Here is a 20435-nt window from a genome sequence, read left to right on the forward strand (position 1 = left end):
TGTTTTTTGTTGTTGCTGTTGTGATTGTTGCTATTGTGAATGGAACCTTTTTTTTTTTTCATTCAAAAATGAAGCCGTGGAGCGATAGGATCTCTACCACCCCCTTCAGCTGTGAACTCTATGGTTCCTGAGTTCTATGAGAGCATTCTACTCGCGCCTACATTATCCGAACCTGAAGGAAGATGGCAACCGAGAGTCGCCAAGCACAGGGCCGCTCTATCTCGCCTTTGTTCGCCTCTCGGTGGCTACTGCGCAGGCGTAGTCGCTCCAGTATCGTCCCCGCCTTGCCGGTCGCGGGCCCAGCTCAGTAGCGCCGGTGCACTGGCGCGCTCCGTTTACACGCTCCGGGGCCTGTAGGCGCCGCGAGTTCCGGTTGTCGCCGTCGCCGCCGCAGCTCCTGGAGGTCGGTTGCGACGAGTAACGGCGCCAGGACGAGCCGTGCGCCTTCTTCTCCGATATGTACCCGAATTGGGGCCGGTATGGCGGGAGCAGCCACTATCCGCCGCCGCCGGTCCCGCCGCCGCCTCCGGTGGCCCTTCCTGAGGCCTCGCCGGGGTCCGGGTACTCGAGCTCGACGACTTCCGCGGCCCCCTCCTCCTCGGGCTTCATGAGCTTCCGCGAGCAGCACCTGGCGCAGCTCCAACAGCTGCAGCAGATGCACCAGAAGCAAATGCAGTGCGTGCTCCAGCCCCATCACCTTCCTCCGCCCCCCCTGCCACCCCCGCCGGTGATGCCGGGGGGGGGCTACGGGGACTGGCAGCCACCGCCACCACCGATGCCCCCGCCACCTGGGCCGGCCCTCAGCTATCAGAAGCAACAGCAGTACAAACACCAGATGCTCCACCACCAGCGAGACGGGCCTCCTGGTTTGGTTCCCATGGAGCTGGATTCCCCCCCTGAATCTCCCCCTGTACCGCCGGGGTCCTATATGCCCCCGTCTCAATCTTACATGCCCCCTCCTCAGCCGCCACCTTCGTACTACCCCCCGGCCTCGTCTCAGCCCTACCTGCCTCCCGCTCAGCCGTCCCCTTCTCAGTCCCCACCTTCCCAATCCTACCTGGCGCCTACCCCTTCTTATTCTTCCTCTTCCTCCTCGCAATCCTATTTGAGCCATTCCCAGCCTTACTTGCCCCCTTCTCAGGCATCTCCTTCCCGCCCCTCCCAAGGCCATTCTAAATCCCAACTACTTGCTCCACCACCACCGTCCGTCCCTTCTGGGAATAAGACAACTGTCCAGCAAGAGCCTTTGGAGAGTGGGGCCAAGAACAAGAGTGCTGAACAGCAGCAAGCTGCCCCTGAGCCGGATCCCTCTACAATGACTCCACAGGTAAGAAAGCATCTGCCTGAGCCTCATCTTGCACCTAGAGGGCCCTAAGTGAGCAGGCCTCAGGGCTTTAACTAGTGCTTAGCCTAATTCCAACACACGCAATGACTAGCTAATTTACACTCCAAAGGATTCCTTAAGAATCAGAGGTCTGACATTCCCAACTTTTTAATTAGCTAAATGTGGATTATTAAAAAAAAACAGTGTTTGAAGAGGTTTCTTGGTGCCACAGAGTTGTGGGGTGGCTCAAGACTTCTCAGATATATTCCTGGGTTTTCTTTGACTAGCCTCCTAGATTTTGTTGCTGGTGCAAAGGGCTTTGTTTTAAAATTATATTTAAACTAAAATTTCCATTTGAGAGGCAGCATAAAAAAGAAACTTCGCAAAGGGCTGACACTTGAAATGCATATAAACCTTATGAGCAGTTAGCGTCTTTAAAAAAATTATTTTTATTTTTTTTATAATTTTTATTTATTTTTTCTTCCCCCAAAGCCCCAGTAGATAGTTGTATGTCATAGTTGCACATTCTTCTAGTTGCTGTATGTGGGACGCGGCCTCAGCGTGGCCGGAGAAGCGGTGCATCGGTGCGTGCCCGGGATCCGAACCCCGGGCCGCCAGCATCGGAGTACACGCACTTAACCGCTAAGCCACAGGGCCGGCCCTTTAAAAAAATTATTTAAGGGCCACTGATAGCTGTCAGCTTCCTGAATTAAGAGGTCTCAGAAAATGAAGGATGGAAATCTTGTTCTTATCAGGAGCATCCTAATTATGCTTATAGATACATATGCAATACACAGAGGAGTCTCTACACATTTGACTCTTTTGGGAGTCTGTGGGTCATTTAATAAATTGACCCATACATCCTTTTCTCCCATCACTCTAAAGATAGTTTTAAGACATGACCAATTTGTTGCATTGTATTGTTACCATTCACTCCAGAGTAACAGCCTTGGAATTTGGCCAAGGTAAAAAAAAAGTTCCTACTATCTCTTCATTCATGAGAGAGCCATTCCTCTAAACTTCTATTTGAAGTGATACTTCCCACAGAACCATCAAGGTTGAGAGAGTAGCAGTGAAAAAGGAATTTTTGCCTTAAAAAAGAGATAGAACTAAAGTGGAATAAATCATTGGTTATAATTTCTTAAAATAGACACTTTTAGCAGTTACTAGTCTACCTAAGGTTCCCTAATGAAAAAAAACAGGATCTTTTACTTTACAAGCTCAGATTTACATATAAAATATTTCCAAAAGAAGGGGATGCAGTATTCTAATTTTACAGTGGTTTGGCATTAGAAATTAAGAACAGAAGCAAGTTGTTTTAGGTAAGCAAGATGTTGTGCTTGGCATATCATCAGGGGAAAACACTTGAGATGCTGGGGTGAAACAGAATAAGTGATTCTGTTGGCTTACACCAAAGTACCACCTCACCGGGTTATTTCCCCCAGATTCCTTTGTTATAGAGACAGAATTTCTGTTCCCTTTCCCACCCTACTCTGAAATTTCCAGCACTTTTGTTTTCAAACACTCTCAGTTGGTCAAAGCCAGAATATGACATTTATGTTCTCATCTCTACTAGATTGTTTTTCTGGCTTTTAGACAAGTGAGTTGTTTTTTGAGGGGGAGAGGGAATCAGACCAGTCCTTAATAGAAATACCATGAACACTGTTTTTGCTTTTCTGCCTTTGTACCCTTGTCTATAGTGAACTTCTTTTAATGCTTTGGATATTCAGTGCCTCCAATTCTTTGATGAGAGCTGGAAAGAAAGTGGTGGAAGATGAGGCTTAGAGGGTATGAATGGGCCGGATCAGGAACAGTCTTGTAAGCCTGTTGAGGCTTTCTTACTTCTGTCTAGAATTCATCCCAACTTCCTCAGCTCACTCTCCCCTCTTATAGTTGTATTGCTTTCAAGGCACATCTCAAATTTCAGGGTCTCCATGAAGCCATGCCTGAGCTCACTTATCTGGTTTGGTTCTGTTCTTCAGATTGTAAGTCTCTTGCAGACCAGGACTATCTCGCTCGTCTTTTTATCCCCTGTAGCACCTAGGACAGTGCCTTGCAAATTGTAGCCTCTCCACAAAGATTTGTTGAATAAGATAGAAGGGTTGTCAGACTTAGGATACTTAGTTTACTAGATGATAAACATTTTTTTCATGCTGATGCCAATCTCTGACAATTAATCCTTTTGCATATTTATTATTCTTTGATTCATATCTTATTTTTGGAGTGTGTCATTAAAAATTTTTATGGTGAAAGATTTTAAACATACACAAAAGTAGAGAAAATGGGATGATTCCCCCCACATACCCATCATTCAGATTCAGCAACTATCAAGGGCTGACCCTGTGGCGTAGTGGTTAAGTTCAGCGTGCTCTGCTTTGGCGGCCTGGGTTCGTGGGTTCAGATCCTGGGCATGGATCTATGCCACTTGTCAGTCATGCTCAGGTGGCAACCCACATATAAAGTGAAGGAAGATTGGCACGGATGTTAGCTCAGGGCTAATCTTCCTCAGCAAAAACAAACAAACAAACACCAAACTATCAAGATTTTGCCATATTTACTTCACCTAGGCCTTTTTTATTGTTCCTGCTGAAATATTTTAAAGCAAATCTTAGATCTCATGTCATATCATTCCTACATTCTTAATTAGACATCTTTGGAAAAAAAAGAATCTTTTCTTAGGTAAATACATTATAACACCTAACAAAATTAGCAACAGTTGCTTTGTATCATCTAATACCCAATCTATTCAGATTTTCCCTATTGTCTCATCGTACTAATGGAATTAAAAATAATTCCTTGATATCTTCTATGTTAAAATTCCCCAGCGGAGTCAGTGATGTTTTGTTGGTTTGTTCAACCACAATCCAAAATAGACATTTTTGGGCAGAATAATTCTTTGTTGTGGGGGCTATGTTGTGCATTGTAAGATGTTTAGCAGCAACTCTGACCTCTGCCTACTATATGCCAGTGGTGCCCCCAGTTGTGACAACCAAAACTGTTTCCAGACACTGCCACATAGCCCCCAAGGGGTAAAATCATCCTCAGTTGAGAACCCCTGGTTTAGATCAGTCTCTCCTATTCTCTTTTTCTACCTCATGCCATTGAACTTGATGAAAAATGTGTGTCAGTTGTCCTGTAGAATGTCCCACATTCTGGATTTGTCTGCTGTCTCATGGTGTCGTTTTGACTTGTTCCTCTCTCTTCCATGTTTTTTGTAAACTGTAAGTTAACTCTAAAACCTTCTCAGATTTAAGTTCACCTTTTTTTTTGGCAAGTGTACTTCATAACCTGGGTAGTGCTGTGTACTTCATTTGCATCTCATCAGGAGGCACGCGATGCCTAGTTGTCCCACTGTTAGTGGTGCCAAGATTGATCAGGGGTTGACAGTCTGGTCCCTCCACTGTAAAGCTTCTCATCAATCTTGCATCTCATATTTCATCTACTGGTTCATCCATTGATGGTCTTTGAGTAAATTATTTCTTCGTTAAGTGGTTGCACCATGGTGATTTTTTTCTGCCATTTCTTCTACGTTTACTATCTGGAATTCTGTAAAGAAAAACTTTCATTCATGAACCAGGGCTATTTGATTGGAAATACAGTTAGTATAGGAAAGACAGCATAAATGCTTGATACTCTTCTGTTTAATTTCTAGTTTGTAGAGTAAAGAGTTGTTGATTTAATGGAATGTGTCTTTTTTGAAGCATTAACTTTTCTGTGTGTTTAAAAGACTGACTAGGTAAAGTGCATAGTAGCCTTTCTTCATGAATTGTGATTTTATTTATCCTTTTATTCTCAAAACTTATTTAGGTAAAGCTGTTGACTTTAATTAGTTTTTAGTCATTTAATGTTCACGTATTTATTGAGTCACAGTTATGTGCCAAGTACTGTGCTTAGTACTGGAGATGAAATGGGGAACATGGTAGACATGGTACCTCCCTCACTGACTTGTTCCAATGGGGGGAAATAGACATTTAGTAAGTAATTAAGAGAAGTACAGGATGCTATGGGATTATAAAATATAAAATATCACTAGATTGTTCCACAAGGAAACAAGGAAAGGCTTTTTTTAGCTCACCATTGTATTCACAGTGCCTTGCTCAGGGTCTAGCACACAGTAGGTGAAGAACAAATATTTTTTTTAAATGATTGAATATAGCTGGGAGTTCTAACCTAATTGAAGAGCACTCCCTTTGTAAGGGATATTTAAGTGAAACCTGAAGAATGGGTAGGAATTAACCAGATAGAATTCAAAGAATTAAGTTCAGTAAGGCTTACTGAGAGCTCAGGGTGAGAATGGTAGGCAAACTAGATCAGGGAGGGTCTATGAGGACTTTATCCTAAGGGCAGTAGGAAGCCATTGAAGGATTTTACATAGGCGAATGTGACAGACTGGCATTTTTGAAAACTCACTCTGCTTGCAGTGTGGAAAGTGGAATCTAAACGAGCAAGAATGATTTAGAGAGAAAAGTTAATAGAATAATCCAGGCAAAGAGAATAGTGGCTTGCACTTGGTGATAGTGGGGATGGAGAGAAGTGGAAAGACTGAAGAAATATTTAGGCATTAGGATCCAGTTGGAGATTGAGTAGTGTGGAGAGGAAGGTGTCAAGGATGATTCCGGGTTTTCTAGGATAGGCTGCTGGGTGGATTGTGGTCTCATTTACTAGTAAAATAGGAATACCTAGAGGAGGAGGAAGAACAGGTCTGGGGATGAGGGGAAAATGATGCGTTAAATTTTAGGCATGTGTACTGAGTTTGAGGTCCTTGAGACATAAGATTCCAAATGGAGATATATAATTGGATGTTAGGTGTATGTCTGGAGTCTAGGAGCGAGATCTGGGAGACGTGATAGACTTGTGAGTCATCAGCATAAAAATGGTATTTGAAGGCACAGAAATAGATGAAGTCCCCTGAGGATTGTGTGTAGAGTAAGAATAGAGGTTAAAGGACATTGAGCCTTGCCCCGCAGAATCACAGTATCTAAGGGAACCAACAGAAGAAAGGCCAAATAGGTGGAAAATCAGGACAGTGCAGTGCCACAGGAGTGAAGAGAAGACTCTTTCTATAAAGAGGGAGTGGTCAGCTGTGTCATGTACTGCTAAGAGGTCAAGCAAGATAAAGTTTGTGAGTTCTCTTTTGCATTTACTGACATGTAGATTATTGTTGACCTTGGCAGGAGCAGTTTCATAGTGATTGAAGCCATATTGCATTGATTTGAGGAGTGATGGAAGGTGAGGAGATGGGGATGGTGAGTATAGACAACCCTCTCAAGAAGTTTGACTGAAGGAGAGAGAGAGAATGAGGGCAGGATCTGGAGGAAGAGGTGAAGTAGAGGAACTTTTTTTTTAAGATGGTTTTTATGTCACCATAATTATCTGTGACATGATTTCTGGAGTAGAATGTGAACCTGAAAAATACTGAAAGTAAACATATTTTAAATAAACTTTAAAAATGGAAATCTAATGCATTATTCCAAAGAGAGGTTCCCCCTCTCCCTCACTTTGCTTTAGGATATGTGACTTAGAACATTTAATGTTACAGGCATTTATAACAGTCAACCTGGGTAGGAAAGGCAGCCTTCCAAAATTAATCTTTAAAACATCCCACACATGCGTGCACACACACACTCTCTCCCTCTTTGTCTCTCTGCCCCCTCCTCCTTTATATTTTCCTACTTGGGAAATCATTTAGTACCTAGTTCATGACTCTACCTGTAGCAAGTGGTCAGTAAGTGCTTGCTGAATAAATTAGCACCTTTTTTGGTAATGATATTTGTGACAAATAGTTCTTACATCCTTACTTTTTAACTCCATTCAGTCTCTTTTTGAATGTGACATGCTATGATTTTCTTCGACCTATGAACTAACCATGTGAGTTGGAGTTGTCTGATATGATAGGACGTTCACAGGAACTGGGTACTAGTTCAGTTTTATTAGCAAGTCCAGGCGGGTTTTATTCCTTTCTAAAATAAAGATAAATCACCCTTCTTGGGGTCACTGAGGACATTGCTGAATGATGTCATCATTATACATTTTCAGAGCTTTGAGAATGTGCTGAAGCCTAGTCCTAGGATTGAATTAGATCTAGTTTCTGCTTATTGGGTTCAGAGTAAATAGAAATAGACCTACAATGCATACTGTCAGTAAATCAACAAGTGCTTGAGCTCCTAACAAGATTCTTAACCCTAGACTAGGTCTAAGACAAAGATGGGAAGTATGAGAATAAGGTAGGTGCAAATAGATAAAAAATCTAGACCTGTACGATCTTCATATCTGTAGCCATTGGCTTCTAGTTTGTGAAAGACAGTTTTGCATCTTTGTATCTTTTAGTGATGCTTTCAAAGCAACTAAAGGAACGGAAATGTTTAACTTCTACTTGAAAGAGATTGAGTTTATTAATTTTTTTAAGCTGAAAGATAAACTTGTTGCTGTTTTCATTATTTTCATAAAATAATGGAAGAAAGTTGAAAATGTTTTAATACTACATTATTCTTGATTATCATGGTCAGTGTGCTGTTTTTTTATGTTGAACAGTAAAAGTAATTCTGTCCCGGGAGCTGATGATTATATGTATGATAATTAAGACCAAAAAAACCCCGATCATGACCCAAACTTCAAGATGGAGTTAGTTAGATGAAATTTTTTCTTCCCAGTGAATTGGAGCCAGTTTCAGGTCATAGAAATGAGTGTCCTAGAAGAGAAGTCTTCAATTGATCAACAACCATTTATTGACATCCTACTCTGTGTTCCAACAGTATGCTTAAGCACCAAAGAGGATATAAGAAAAGCATAAAACCTTTCTCCCAAGAAAATTACATTCTATGAGTGAAAAAAAAAGATAACAGAACAGTCTCTTTAGTGAGAAAAGAGTATAAGGTATATTTTATGCATCTGTTTGCATGTGGAAAATTGGAGAGGATATACAATAAAATATTTACAATATAGGAAATCCTGGTTATCCAAAGATGATGAATCCCAGTGAATGCAAGTAAAATGAATCCATTTAATATAGGGACCAAAAATTTATTGTAAAAACTAAAAAATTTTGATTTGTGACACAATCTCGAAAAAACAAAGCTCAAAATCATAAAGAATAGCTGAGTCTTAGAATGAACAAAGAATAAATAAAGTATAGATTGGATTTCTTTACTATCATTTTTATGACAGAATTATATGGCAACATTATATATCATTTTTTATTTTGTTTTGGGATATGCTGAAAAATATTTTAGGGATTTATCAATTTTCCCAGGGGCTGTTTTTCAACCTTCGACATTTATATCATTCTCTCTTGCAGTTCCTCTCATAAAAATTCTTTTCGGTTATTGACTGGTAGGACTTCTGCTAGATCCTCAGCTGTCAGTAATGACTTCCAAAGTTCTCCAACATCACTTTCATAAAATCCTACATTTTTATAATTGTACTAGAAATATATGCTATTGTTAATTATAGAAGTATATAGGGTAGTTCATTAGTGAATATTTTAGTGTTATGACAACTTTTTTTTTCCTTGTGCAACCTGGCAACCATGGGGATTATATAATAAATACTGGGATAATGAAGATCCTGTAGTTGTTTCTGAGTGGTGAGATTTTTTTATTGATTTTAATTAATTAGTTATTGCTTATTTGTACAGTTGATTCTCTTTATTTGAGGTATTTATGTTCTATAAAGTTGCCAGGAATAGTGAATTAGTGAATACTGAACCATTGCTCCTAGGGGAAATACAGAGTCAGGGTCCTGTGAGCCTTTGGTCACATTTTCATCAACAAATGAATATGTAACCTTGTTTTATGTGTGTTTCTATTTAAAGACAACTTATTTAATATATATTGTTGATTCACTAACATTGAACTCATCGCCAGCAGCACTGTAACACATGCCTGAATGAAGCTTATCACACATATTTTCTGAGTAAGGTACATCATAGCCTTCTTGCACTTAGGAAAACTAGATAGCACTTCAGCACTATGCTTGGGGGCCATTTTATCACCAACAAAAAAGACAGAAATGTGAAAAATGTGGCCCTAAATAGACCATGAAAAGGACACTTACAGTATGACAGCTACACAAAAAGGCAGGGCGTGGCTGTGTTCTGCCTCAGCTGGGAACCTGCAAGTCAAGCGACTCAAATTTTTCACTGCTGTACACATACCTGGAAATGACCACCAAAGCTCCTTGAGTATTGATCTTGGACTTAGAAATAAATTTTAGCAAATAGGAAAATTTACAAATACAGAATCCCATAAATAAGGAGGATCGGCTATATTTATAATTTTTTTCCACATTAGACTTATTATTGTTGTGATTTTTTATTTTTTGTGAGGAAGATCAGCCCTGAGCTAACATCCAATGCCAATCCTCCCCTTTTTGGTGAGGAAGATTGGCCCTGAGCTAACATCTGTGCCCATCTTCCTCTGCTTTATATGGGACGCTGCCACAGCATGGCCTGACAAGCAGCGCATAGGTCGGTGCCGGGATCTGAACCTGCGAACGCTGGGCCGTCGAAGCGGAGCTCGTGCACTTAACCACTGCACCACCAGGCCGGCCCCTGTTGTGACTTTTTAGAAGTGGAAGCACAAGACAAGGTTCCAGAAAATTAAATTACGGTATAATTTGGAAGACAAAATGAGACTTTTAAGATAAATAGAAAGCATTTTAAAACACAGTATATTCTCATTTATGCATATATACCTGGGTATGGCTAGACTAATGATACAACAGGTGTTTAAAAGGGAGAAGAGCACTGGTGGAGAGAGAAGAGGTAGGACTGTTTGGTTATGTTCGTTAATTATAAGACCTCCGTGGATAAATCTGAACCAACTAAAGACAGGTTAAAAACAAGTAGCTGTGAATACTGAAGGATTTACTCTGATCATTTATCAGAAAGACTGCTGTCACCTCCAAAAGCATGTGTTTTAAGAGAGTAGAGAAATATGTTGAATTAACATGTATGGTTTAGCTTAAATGTATAAATTTAGGGGAGGAATTGAAAGATCTTGTTTACTTATTTGCCTTTTTCAGTGTCTCTTTGGCTTTTCTTACTTGTAGGCACATGAACACAGACACAAATGTAGCTCTCTGTCAACACCAAGTTGCAGATATACAGGATTTTCAAGTAAAATTCTCAAAAATGGTTTCTGTTGTAGGAACAGCAGCAGTATTGGTATCGACAGCACCTGCTTAGTTTGCAGCAGAGGACAAAAGTGCATTTGCCGGGGCACAAAAAGGGTCCTGTTGTAACGAAGGATGCACCCGAGCCAGTAAAAGAAGAAGTTACGGTACCTGCCACCAGTCAAGTACCAGAAGCCCCTCCGTCTGAGGAACCCCCATTACCACCTCCTAATGAGGAGGTACCACCTCCTCTCCCACCTGAAGAACCCCAGGTAACCATAAAATTAATTACTTGGCATTTATTAAATTATTCAGCTTTTTTTCTGATTCATTTGTATATATATTTGTCATAAATGGATATATATTTTCATGTTTTTTTAAGTACATGGAAAATTCCATTTATGAAATAGTCAGATGTATGCCTTATCAGGTTTAGAAAAGGCATTTTTTCATGATTTAAGTGAGAGTGAATAATTAAACACTCTGGGCCGGCCCCGTGGCTTGGCGGTTGGGTGCGCGCGCTCCGCTGCTGGCAGCCCGGGTTCGGACCCCAGGCGCGCGCCGATGCGCCGCTTCTCCGGACATGCTGAGGCCGTGTCCCACGTGCAGCGGCTGGAGGGATGTGCAGCTATGACATACAACTATCTGCTGGGGCTTTGGGGGGGGAAAATAAATAAATAAAATCTTAAAAAAAAAAATAGAATTAAACACTCTTCTGAATTGAGTGTCTCTAAGCACTAAAGGGATGCCAGGGTGTTTTCATATTGGCACTTGAGGGCAGTAGTTAAGAGCTTCAGCTTTTATTGTCAAAGTACCCAGGCTGTAGTCCAGGCACTGCTACTTGCTGGTGGTGACTCGGAGCAAGTTAATCATTCTGTGCTTCAATTTCCTCATCTGCAAATTGGGTATATTCAAGTAGTTGCTATCTTATAGAGCTGTTGATGCATTAAATGTGATAATCCTTGTCACTTAGCATACTGACACAAGGGAAGTTCTCACATTGGTCCAGAGGTCATTGTTCCCCCAAGAGCCTTATGCAGAAACTGTTTAACTATAATAGTTACACTGTAGTCCATTGGTGAAAAATGACTAAGGTGAAAAAGAGATTTCTCCTAGAGTGAAAAGGATAGTAACTGTAGATTGACTTTGTTGGGGAAATAGTGTCCTGTTTAGGAACAGTGAGATTTATTATTCCAGTGAAGACTATGGAATTTATAAACTCCTTTGTATTAGTATCCATGATCACGGTATAAATACAGCTAGATGCTTTATTTAAAGGTAGAATAGCTTTTCTCAATCAGCCAGGGTTGTAGGGATTCTGGACTTTATAATACAGTACAATACTTTATAAATAATTCTTTCTTATTTATTTCTTAAGGTTTCTTATTAATTTAGTTTCTGTTTTATGACTTAACATAAAAATTTATCTTCTCTTTTATCTTTAGTCTGAGGACCCGGAAGAAGATGCCAGATTAAAACAGTTGCAGGCTGCAGCAGCGCACTGGCAGCAGCACCAGCAACATCGAGTTGGCTTCCAGTATCAGGGAATAATGCAGAAGCACACTCAGTTACAGCAGATCTTACAACAGTACCAGCAGATTATACAGCAGCCACCACATATGCAGGCGAGTACCTCCTCAGCTGACTCATGGGAAGTTGCCCCAAGACGTTTAAAGAATTTGTTATTCCTGGAAAAGATTTAAGGGTGAAGAGGAAAGATATCAAATGTTGACAATTAAGTGTTTCCCAAGGAGTGCCCAAGTAGTTATCTGTCACATTACCTGGGGGCTTGGGAAGTCTGGTATTATGAAAATGCCCTTGGGGAGGGTCAGGTATAGTGGAGTCTTCTGATCATGTCAGCCCAGGCAGGTATTAGATACTGTTGCTAAGGGATTTAAGAACCAGAGATTTTATCGTGTAGCTTCAGGTTAACCTGTGTTTTAACTACAAACCACCACAGTAACAGACAAGCAAAAATCCACCAAAAACATCAAAGCAACCAACACAAAAAACCTAAGCAAATACACCATAAAAGATGAAATGACTTTGATACTCGTCTTCTTTGAGGTATAGACTTGTATCTGTATATCTATAATAATAGATCATTTTTTAAGTTCTTAGAATGATCTGTAGTAATATTAAAAACTTGAAAAAATACTTATTGCTGAGATAGGTATTTGCTTTAGTGTTTGGTTGATTTTTTTTCAACTCTGTGATAACTTAAGTCAAAGGAAGAAAGAAGAAGGATCATCATTGAAAGGATTTAACAAGCTTATCCTTAGCCTCCCAAAGTCTTTAGTGTTTTAATTTTCTACGACTTCAAATGCTCTTGATTCATTAATATTTTAACTTATGATTGATTAATTATCTTATATGAATGTCTTGAAATAATTTTTATCCCTTTATTTGTAGACCATGTCTATAGATGTGCAGCTGCGGCATTATGAGATGCAGCAGCAACAGTTTCAACATCTCTACCAAGAATGGGAGAGAGAGTTTCAGCTGTGGGAGGAACAGCTCCATTCTTATCCTCATAAAGATCAGCTTCAGGAGTATGAGAAACAGTGGAAAACATGGCAGGGACATATGAAAGCCACTCAGAACTATCTCCAGGAGAAAGTTAATTCATTTCAGAACATGAAGAACCAGTATATGGGGAACATGTCTATGCCACCTCCTTTTGTTCCATATTCTCAAATGCCTCCACCTCTACCAACAATGCCCCCTCCGGTATTGCCTCCATCATTGCCACCACCAGTGATGCCCCCTGCCCTACCTGCTTCAGTGCCACCACCTGGCATGCCCCCACCTGTGATGCCACCTTCTCTACCAGCCTCTGTGCCCCCACCTGTGATGCCTCCATCTCTCTCTTCAGCAGGGCCACCACCAGTTCTTCCCCCACCTTCCCTCTCTTCTGCAGGGCCACCACCAGTTCTTCCTCCACCATCTCTGTCTTCAACGGCACCTCCACCTGTCATGCCCCTCCCACCATTGTCTTCAGCCACACCTCCTCCAGGAATACCTCCCCCTGGGGTTCCACAAGGGATACCTCCTCAGTTAACAACAACCCCAGTTCCACCAGCCTCCAGTTCTCAGAGCTCACAAGTTCCAGAGAAACCTAGACCAGCACTGCTTCCCACTCCTGTGTCTTTTAGTTCAGCCCCACCCTCCACTTACCATCCTCCATTGCAATCAGCTATGGGCCCATCAGAACAAGTGAATTCTAAAGCTCCTATGGGCAAGTCTACTCTGCCATATAGTTCGTTGTCATCTGAGCAAGGACTTGGGGAGTCTTCGGCTGCTCCATCTCAGCCAATCACTGCAGTCAAGGACATGCCAGTGAGGTCAGGTGGACTGCTTCCAGATCCTCCTAGAAGCAGTTACTTGGAAGGTCCAAGAGGCCCAAGGTAGGTCTGCCTTTTTTTTTGGTTTGGTTTGGTTTGGTTTGGTTTTTTTGTTGATTTAGGCTGAGTAGGCCTTGATGGTATAAAAAGCTTCATTTATATAATTTCTATATACTCTTTGTACTTTTAATTTATATGCATTCCTGGTATACGATTAATAATGTTAGTGTTGCTCACTTATTAGAATGACATAATGAAATCTAGAAATGGTAACATGGCCCATTTGTTTAATGTCACTACTTTTATCCTATGTGTAGAGATTATAGTCCAGGATGAACATAGTGTTTTAAAGTAACACCTATCAATTTCTTACTAACTTTTCAGCTTCAAGAGTAATATTGATTAAATTTATTTATCTTTTTTTGCTTTTCATTTGGCAAATGACTGAATTGGTAACTTCTCTTTATTAGATAATATGCTAGCTGTTGGAGATAAAGATGAATAAGCCAATATTCTGGTGAAATAAGGCAATGAAATTTAGTGTAAAGGTAAACAGGACTTTTATATTATCCATTTGTTCAGGAGATATTTATTAAGTTCCTGCTCTGTGCTTACAGCAGTGAATATAACAGAACAGACAAAATCCCTGCCCCCATAGATCTTATATATCCTTTGTATTTTCCTCAATTTGGGAGATATTTTTCTTTTGTCCAAACCACATTTTTATTTAGAAAAGAACACACAAAAATTTACTCGTACCGTCTAAGTTTTTTCTCTTTACCTTTTAGAAGTGTTAAATTCATTTTTCCAAGTTTGTAAAAATTATATTTTTCTCCCCAGGTTGACATAAATGATAATTTTCCTTTGGAAAACAATTTCAGATTTTTTTCCAATTGGAAATTATAATAGAGTACTCTTTATACAAAATTTAGACAGTTCAGGAAAGTAGTTAAAAAAAGTAAAAGTCACCTAATGCTACCATCTGGAGATAATTTTTAAAATATATGTCATAAAAATGGGATCATACTGAGTATATTGTCTTGTAAGTTGCCTTTTCCACTTATCAGTACATTAGTTAGTTTCCCATCTCAGTGTCAGTGGATCTACATCATTGTTTTTAATTTAAACCTAATTTCAACATTTGAAAACAAAATATCTTTTATTTGTTCCTCAAGTTTATGCTTCTGAAAACAACGTGGCACAAAACTTCATCCAAAATCAAAGCTAATTAATTAGAGGCAATTAACATGAATTCCTCTGGGTACCAGAAGCCTTGCCAGAGGCTTTACATAGGTTATCTTGTGGAGCCTTCTCAACAACCTGTGAACTTGGCAGGTTCATACCCTCATTTACTCTTTATAAACTGGGACTGAGAGGACTCAGTAACTTACTTCAGGATCGTGTAGCTGGGAGAGTAGAGCCTGAGTCCATACCCAGTGGAAGCTGAGTCCACAGGGTCCTCAGAGCAAAAGCACTAGTTAAGCACTGTGTTTAATGTGATGATTCAATGACACTCATACTGTCAGTGATTACAAATACATTTGTAGTCTTGACTTATTTGGCATGTGTATCTTCTTGATTTGAATTCCTGCTTATCTCCTGGATGGAGCATTGCCTGTTAGATCTGGTGACTAATTTGCTATCAGAGAAGTACATTCTTAACACCTCATGAAACATAGATTTCCTGCTCCCTTTTTTTCTATCATATTAATGTTTTCTCTCTTTTGCCTACCAAATCTTGACTTTGTAAATTTAGGACCTATTTTACGTTTTTTCTTGCCTCAAGGTTAATAACTTCAGTGTTACGAGGCTTTTAGCAGCTATCTGGTGCAATATCCCCTTTACAGCAACTCATGTTTGTGTTGTGTTTTAGTTTGTTATCCTGGGTCTTTCACATATTACCTGATTTGTTCCTCTCAGTGATCTCATGAGGTAAATAGATAAGGGAAGCTGAGTTTTGGAGAGGTGATAAATAAATTGCCACAGATAACATAGCTATTAAATGGCTGAGATGGGGTTAGAATCCAAGGCCTTCTGATTTACTTTTAAGTCAGTTGTACTTCTTGGGACAAGCAGTTGATGGACTCTGCTTGAACACTGGCACTGTGATAAGGAACATTGCTGTATAGGATGCTGACAATTTTCTACCGAAGTTGATTTCTTACATTGAACCTAAATATGTTGCTGCAACTTCTAACTGTTGATTCTAGATCTGCCTCTGTAGTGCAACACATAATAAGTTATCCTATCCCTCTTCTTCAGTGTGTTTCTACAGTTATTTAAAGATCACCCTCTAGTCTCCCCAACCCTGCCTTACCTACTCTGCTCTGCCATCACATATTCTCAAATTTTTCTCTTCTTTTCACGCTAACATTGGTCCTAGCCTCCTCCTACTGTATTGCTCACTGTCCTTTGAAGGGCCTTTGGTTTGTCAGTCTCCTTAAGAACGAACACTTACTTCAGATGCAGAGGACCATAGCCCTATTACCAACTTCATTATAAGTAGTGTGTTTATATGGCTGAACAAATTGCTTTTTTGTTTGGTCGGCACTCTCATATTGATTCACGTTGAGCTTAATGTCAATTTGACTTCTCAGGTCTTTTTCACATTAGCTGTTACTAAGTGAAGTCCATCTCATCTTGAACTTGTACAGTTGCGTTTTGTTTTTTTCATTTTCTAAGACTTTACATTTCATCTGATTAGGTTTGGGCCAACATTCTAGTCTACTGAAGTCTTGATAAATGTTGATTATATTGTTTTTAGGTATGAGATATCCCTCCCCAGCCTTTTCAACTACAACTTTGATAAGGGTGGCTTTTTTTTGTCCTTGAATTGGATCCTACTCACATTCTCTACCTTGTTTTAAAAACCTTTCCCAAATCTAGTTTATGTCATTGCCATTTCTATTACCCTTCTACTTCTTTTGCTCACTTAGCACATATAAAGTATAGTTTGTGACTGTTGCCCAGGCATAGTTCTTTTTTCTCCCATGTAACTGGTAAAAAAACATACCAGTGGGAAGCTGGTTAGTAAATGAAAGAGACTGAGGTAAGAATAATCCACACTATTAAGGAAACTTGTGAATTTCCTTTATTAGTCGAATTCAGAGTTTGCTATAAACACATTAACTGATATGGCAAGCCACTCTGTTTTTTGTTTTTAAACAAAGCTGTGTGGAAAAACAAGAATTGAGAACACAGACAACTGATTTACCAGTAGCATACTATTAAAGTAAAGTACTGATAATTACTTTGAGTTTTTGCAAAATCCAGATTTAGGCTGCTTTCTAAAAGCTGTGAATGTTTCCAAAAAGTCGAGTGACATAACTGCATCACATGTAAATAGCATACCACATTGTTGAGCACCAAGGGCAGCTGTTTTGAAACTGTGTGTATGTGTATTATTGGATTCATCAAGTCTTCTAGAAGACTACCACTGCCCCAATGCACTGTCTTATCAGTGGATGTTGGTTTCCCAGAACCTTTATTTTTCAGTAGTAAAATTTATTTATTGAAGGGTAGCATACAGAGATGTCCACAATCGTACACATAACAGCTTAGTCGATTTTCACAAAGTAGACACACCCATGTTATCACTACTCAGATCAAGAAATAGAAATTACTAGTGTCTGAGAAGTCCCCCTCATGCCCCTTCCTCTTTTCCCTAACCCCAAAGATAACCACTATACTGACTTTTTACACCACGGATTAGTTTTGCTATTTTTGTACTTTATGTAAATGGAATCATGCTGTATGTACTCTTTTGAGCCTGGCATCTTTTCACTTCACATTATTTTTTTGTGAGATTCATCCATGTTGTGTCTAGCTATAGTTTATTCATTCTCATTCCTATACAGTGTTTTATTGTATGAATATGGCACAGTCTGTTTATCCATTCTAATATTGCTGGTCATTTAAGTTTTTTTGGTTATTATGAAAAGCATTGCTATGTGTCTTTTGGTGCTATGTATCCCTTTAGATACATGCGTGTGTGTGTGTGTGTGTGTGTGTGTGTGTGTGTATTTAATTTTGTTTAGATATATACCAAGGACTGGAATTGCGTGATCATAGGGTATGTATATGTTCTGCTTTGATAGATATTATCAAACAGTTTTCCAAAGTGGTTGTTTCAATTTACACTCTCACCAGCAGTGTTTCTGTGTTCCTGTTTTTTTGTATCCTCATTAACACTTGGTATTGTTAGATTTTTAAACTTGAGCAGTCTTGGTGTATGTCTAGTGGTATCGTAATATAGCTTTAATTTATATTTCCCTGATGATGAATGAGGTTGACTTCCTTTTCATTTGATTATTGTTCAGTTGAATTTCCTCTTTTATGAGATCCTGATGCAAGTCTTTTCCCTGTTTTTTTATTGGGTTGTGTTTTTCTCTTATTGCTTTGTAGGAGTTCTTTATATGTACTAGATATATCAATTCTTTGTCCACTGCATGTCTAGATTGTCTTGACTATTTCTCACTCTGCAGCACTTTTTACTTTCTTATCCTTCAGTATACCAGAAAAGTAGTTTTCACCATTTACCATCTAGGTCCAATGGACCTTTTTTATTCTTTAAATTTTAAAGTGATTTTACAAATAATTTACAGAAGTAAGAATAAAGAGATAGTGAAAAACAACTTATTAGAAATTTTAATAAAAATTTTAACAGAGTAAAGCTCGGGGCTGGTGCAGTGGCATAGTGGTTAAGTTTGCGTGCTACAGTTTGGTGGCCGGGGTTCGTGGGTTCGGATCCCCGGTGCAGACCTATGCACCGCTAATCAAGCCACGCTGAGGCAGCATCCCACGTACAAAAAAACGGTAGAGGAAGGTGGACACAGATGTTAGCTGAGGGCCAGTCTTCCCCAGCAAAAAGAGGAAGACTGGCAACAGGTGTTAGCTCAGGACCAGTCTTCCTCACCAAAAAAAAAAAAAAGAGAGAGTCAAGCTCTTTGCATCAAGTACATTTTGGCACACAAACATCATAAAAGATGAAATAATTCTGTCACATGTACTTTTAGCAAAACAGAATGGTTCAGGTTCTTGCCACAAAATATTATGTGATAAAGTCCTTTCTGTTTAATAACTAAGTGGATAGCAATAGCACATTTTCTTTCTGTTCTTAGAAATACGTTGTTCACTCATCAAATCTTGAGTTTAAGAACATTCATCTAGGATATTATCATCTGAGGACTCATGTTGGAGATTTCACTTATATAATCAGTTTCACATCTTTGTTAGAGGTTAGAGTGCGGCTGTCTCTGCATTTATCTTTTGATTTATGTAGTTATTTTGACACAGCTTTCTCTGTCACTTTTCTTTTCTTTGTCATTATAGTCAGGAAATGAAAATTTCTCAATTCTCAATTGTGCTTAATGAAGCCTAAAATCAGGCTGCAATATTTTGGGCAATGCAAGGGGGGTGGTGACAGCTTATTTCACCTTTGCTTCATCCCTCTAGGCAATGTCATCATTCTTTCATTTTCTTTGTATTTTAATCTTCTTTAGCATAGTTGGGGATAATTGATAAGTAATGATGAGTAATAATGAATTCTAGGATAAGGAAATCGCAAAATGTTTCAAGATATAGGAAAAAAATCACTAACATCCCATAATCTTAAATTTATGAAAGGATCCAGTGGACCCATATGGTAATTGCAAGATAATGTAAGTTTTGTCCTATATTTAAAAAAGTAAATTTTGTTTTTGTTCTTGGGAAGGCCTATAAAAAAAAAGTCATGAAATATCAATCCTTACAAATAGAACTGTTTAAAAAACCAACAACTCAAAAACTATAATTGGATGCAGTGAACCCAGATAAACCCCAAGGGTTAATGGTGTCTTTCAATTAATAGAAATTCTTGATTTTAATTTAATAGTCCAATTTGTTGATCTTTTCCTTTATGGTTAGTGCTTTTTTGTGTCCTGTTTAAGAAATCTTTGTTTACTCCAAGGCCATAAATACATTATCCTATTTTGTCTTCTATCTTTTATTGTTTTACCTGTTTTGTTTTGTTTTTTGTGGGGAAGATCGGCCCTGAGCTAACATCTGCCAGTCCTCTTTTTGCTGAGGAGGACTGGCCCTGGGCTAACATCCATGCCCATCTTCCTCTACTTTATATGGGACGCCGCCACAGCATGGCTTGACAAGCGGTGCATCGGTGCGTGCCTGGGATCCGAACCGGTGAACCCCGGGCCACCGCAGCAGAGCGCGCGCACTTAACCACTTGCGCCACCGGTCTGGCCCTTTTACCTGTTATTTTTAAATCAACAATCCATATTGAATTGATTTTTTTGTTAATGTATGGTATGAGGTAGGGGTCCAGGTTCATTTTCCATATGGCTGTCCAGTTGACCGCAGCACAATTTATTGAAAAAAAATCATCCTTACTACTTTGTGGGGTCTCCATTATCATAAGTCAAGTGACTATATTTGTGGATATTTTACGGGACTCTATTCCTTTGCTTTGTCTATCCTTGCATCAATGTCATACTGTTTTAATTACTGTAGTTTTATAATAACTCTTGATATCTCTTAGTGCAAGTCCTCCAATTCTGTGTTTCTAGATGAGGTTGGCAAACTTTTTATGTGAAGGGCCAGATGGTAAATATTTTTAGGCTTTGCGGGCCATGTTTGGTCACTGTCACATATTTTCCTTTCTT

At 39.5% G+C, this 20435-nt stretch overlaps 1 protein-coding gene across 2 annotated transcripts in view; it reads left to right on the forward strand.

Annotated features, from left to right (window-relative positions):
• Nucleotides 1–343: 343 nt before the first annotated feature.
• Nucleotides 344–20435, forward strand: part of YLPM1 (YLP motif containing 1) — a 66788-nt gene continuing 46696 nt past the window's right edge. For both annotated transcript variants that reach the window (XM_058567356.1, XM_058567357.1), the window contains exons 1-4: nucleotides 344–1327; nucleotides 10471–10707; nucleotides 11881–12060; nucleotides 12848–13842. In XM_058567356.1, coding sequence (XP_058423339.1) covers nucleotides 458–1327; nucleotides 10471–10707; nucleotides 11881–12060; nucleotides 12848–13842 — 2282 coding nt within the window. In that variant the 5' untranslated portion in view covers nucleotides 344–457. The remainder of the gene's footprint in view (nucleotides 1328–10470; nucleotides 10708–11880; nucleotides 12061–12847; nucleotides 13843–20435) is intronic.

This window comes from Diceros bicornis, chromosome 24 (assembly GCF_020826845.1).
Source record: "Diceros bicornis minor isolate mBicDic1 chromosome 24, mDicBic1.mat.cur, whole genome shotgun sequence".
Lineage (NCBI taxonomy): Eukaryota > Metazoa > Chordata > Mammalia > Perissodactyla > Rhinocerotidae > Diceros > Diceros bicornis.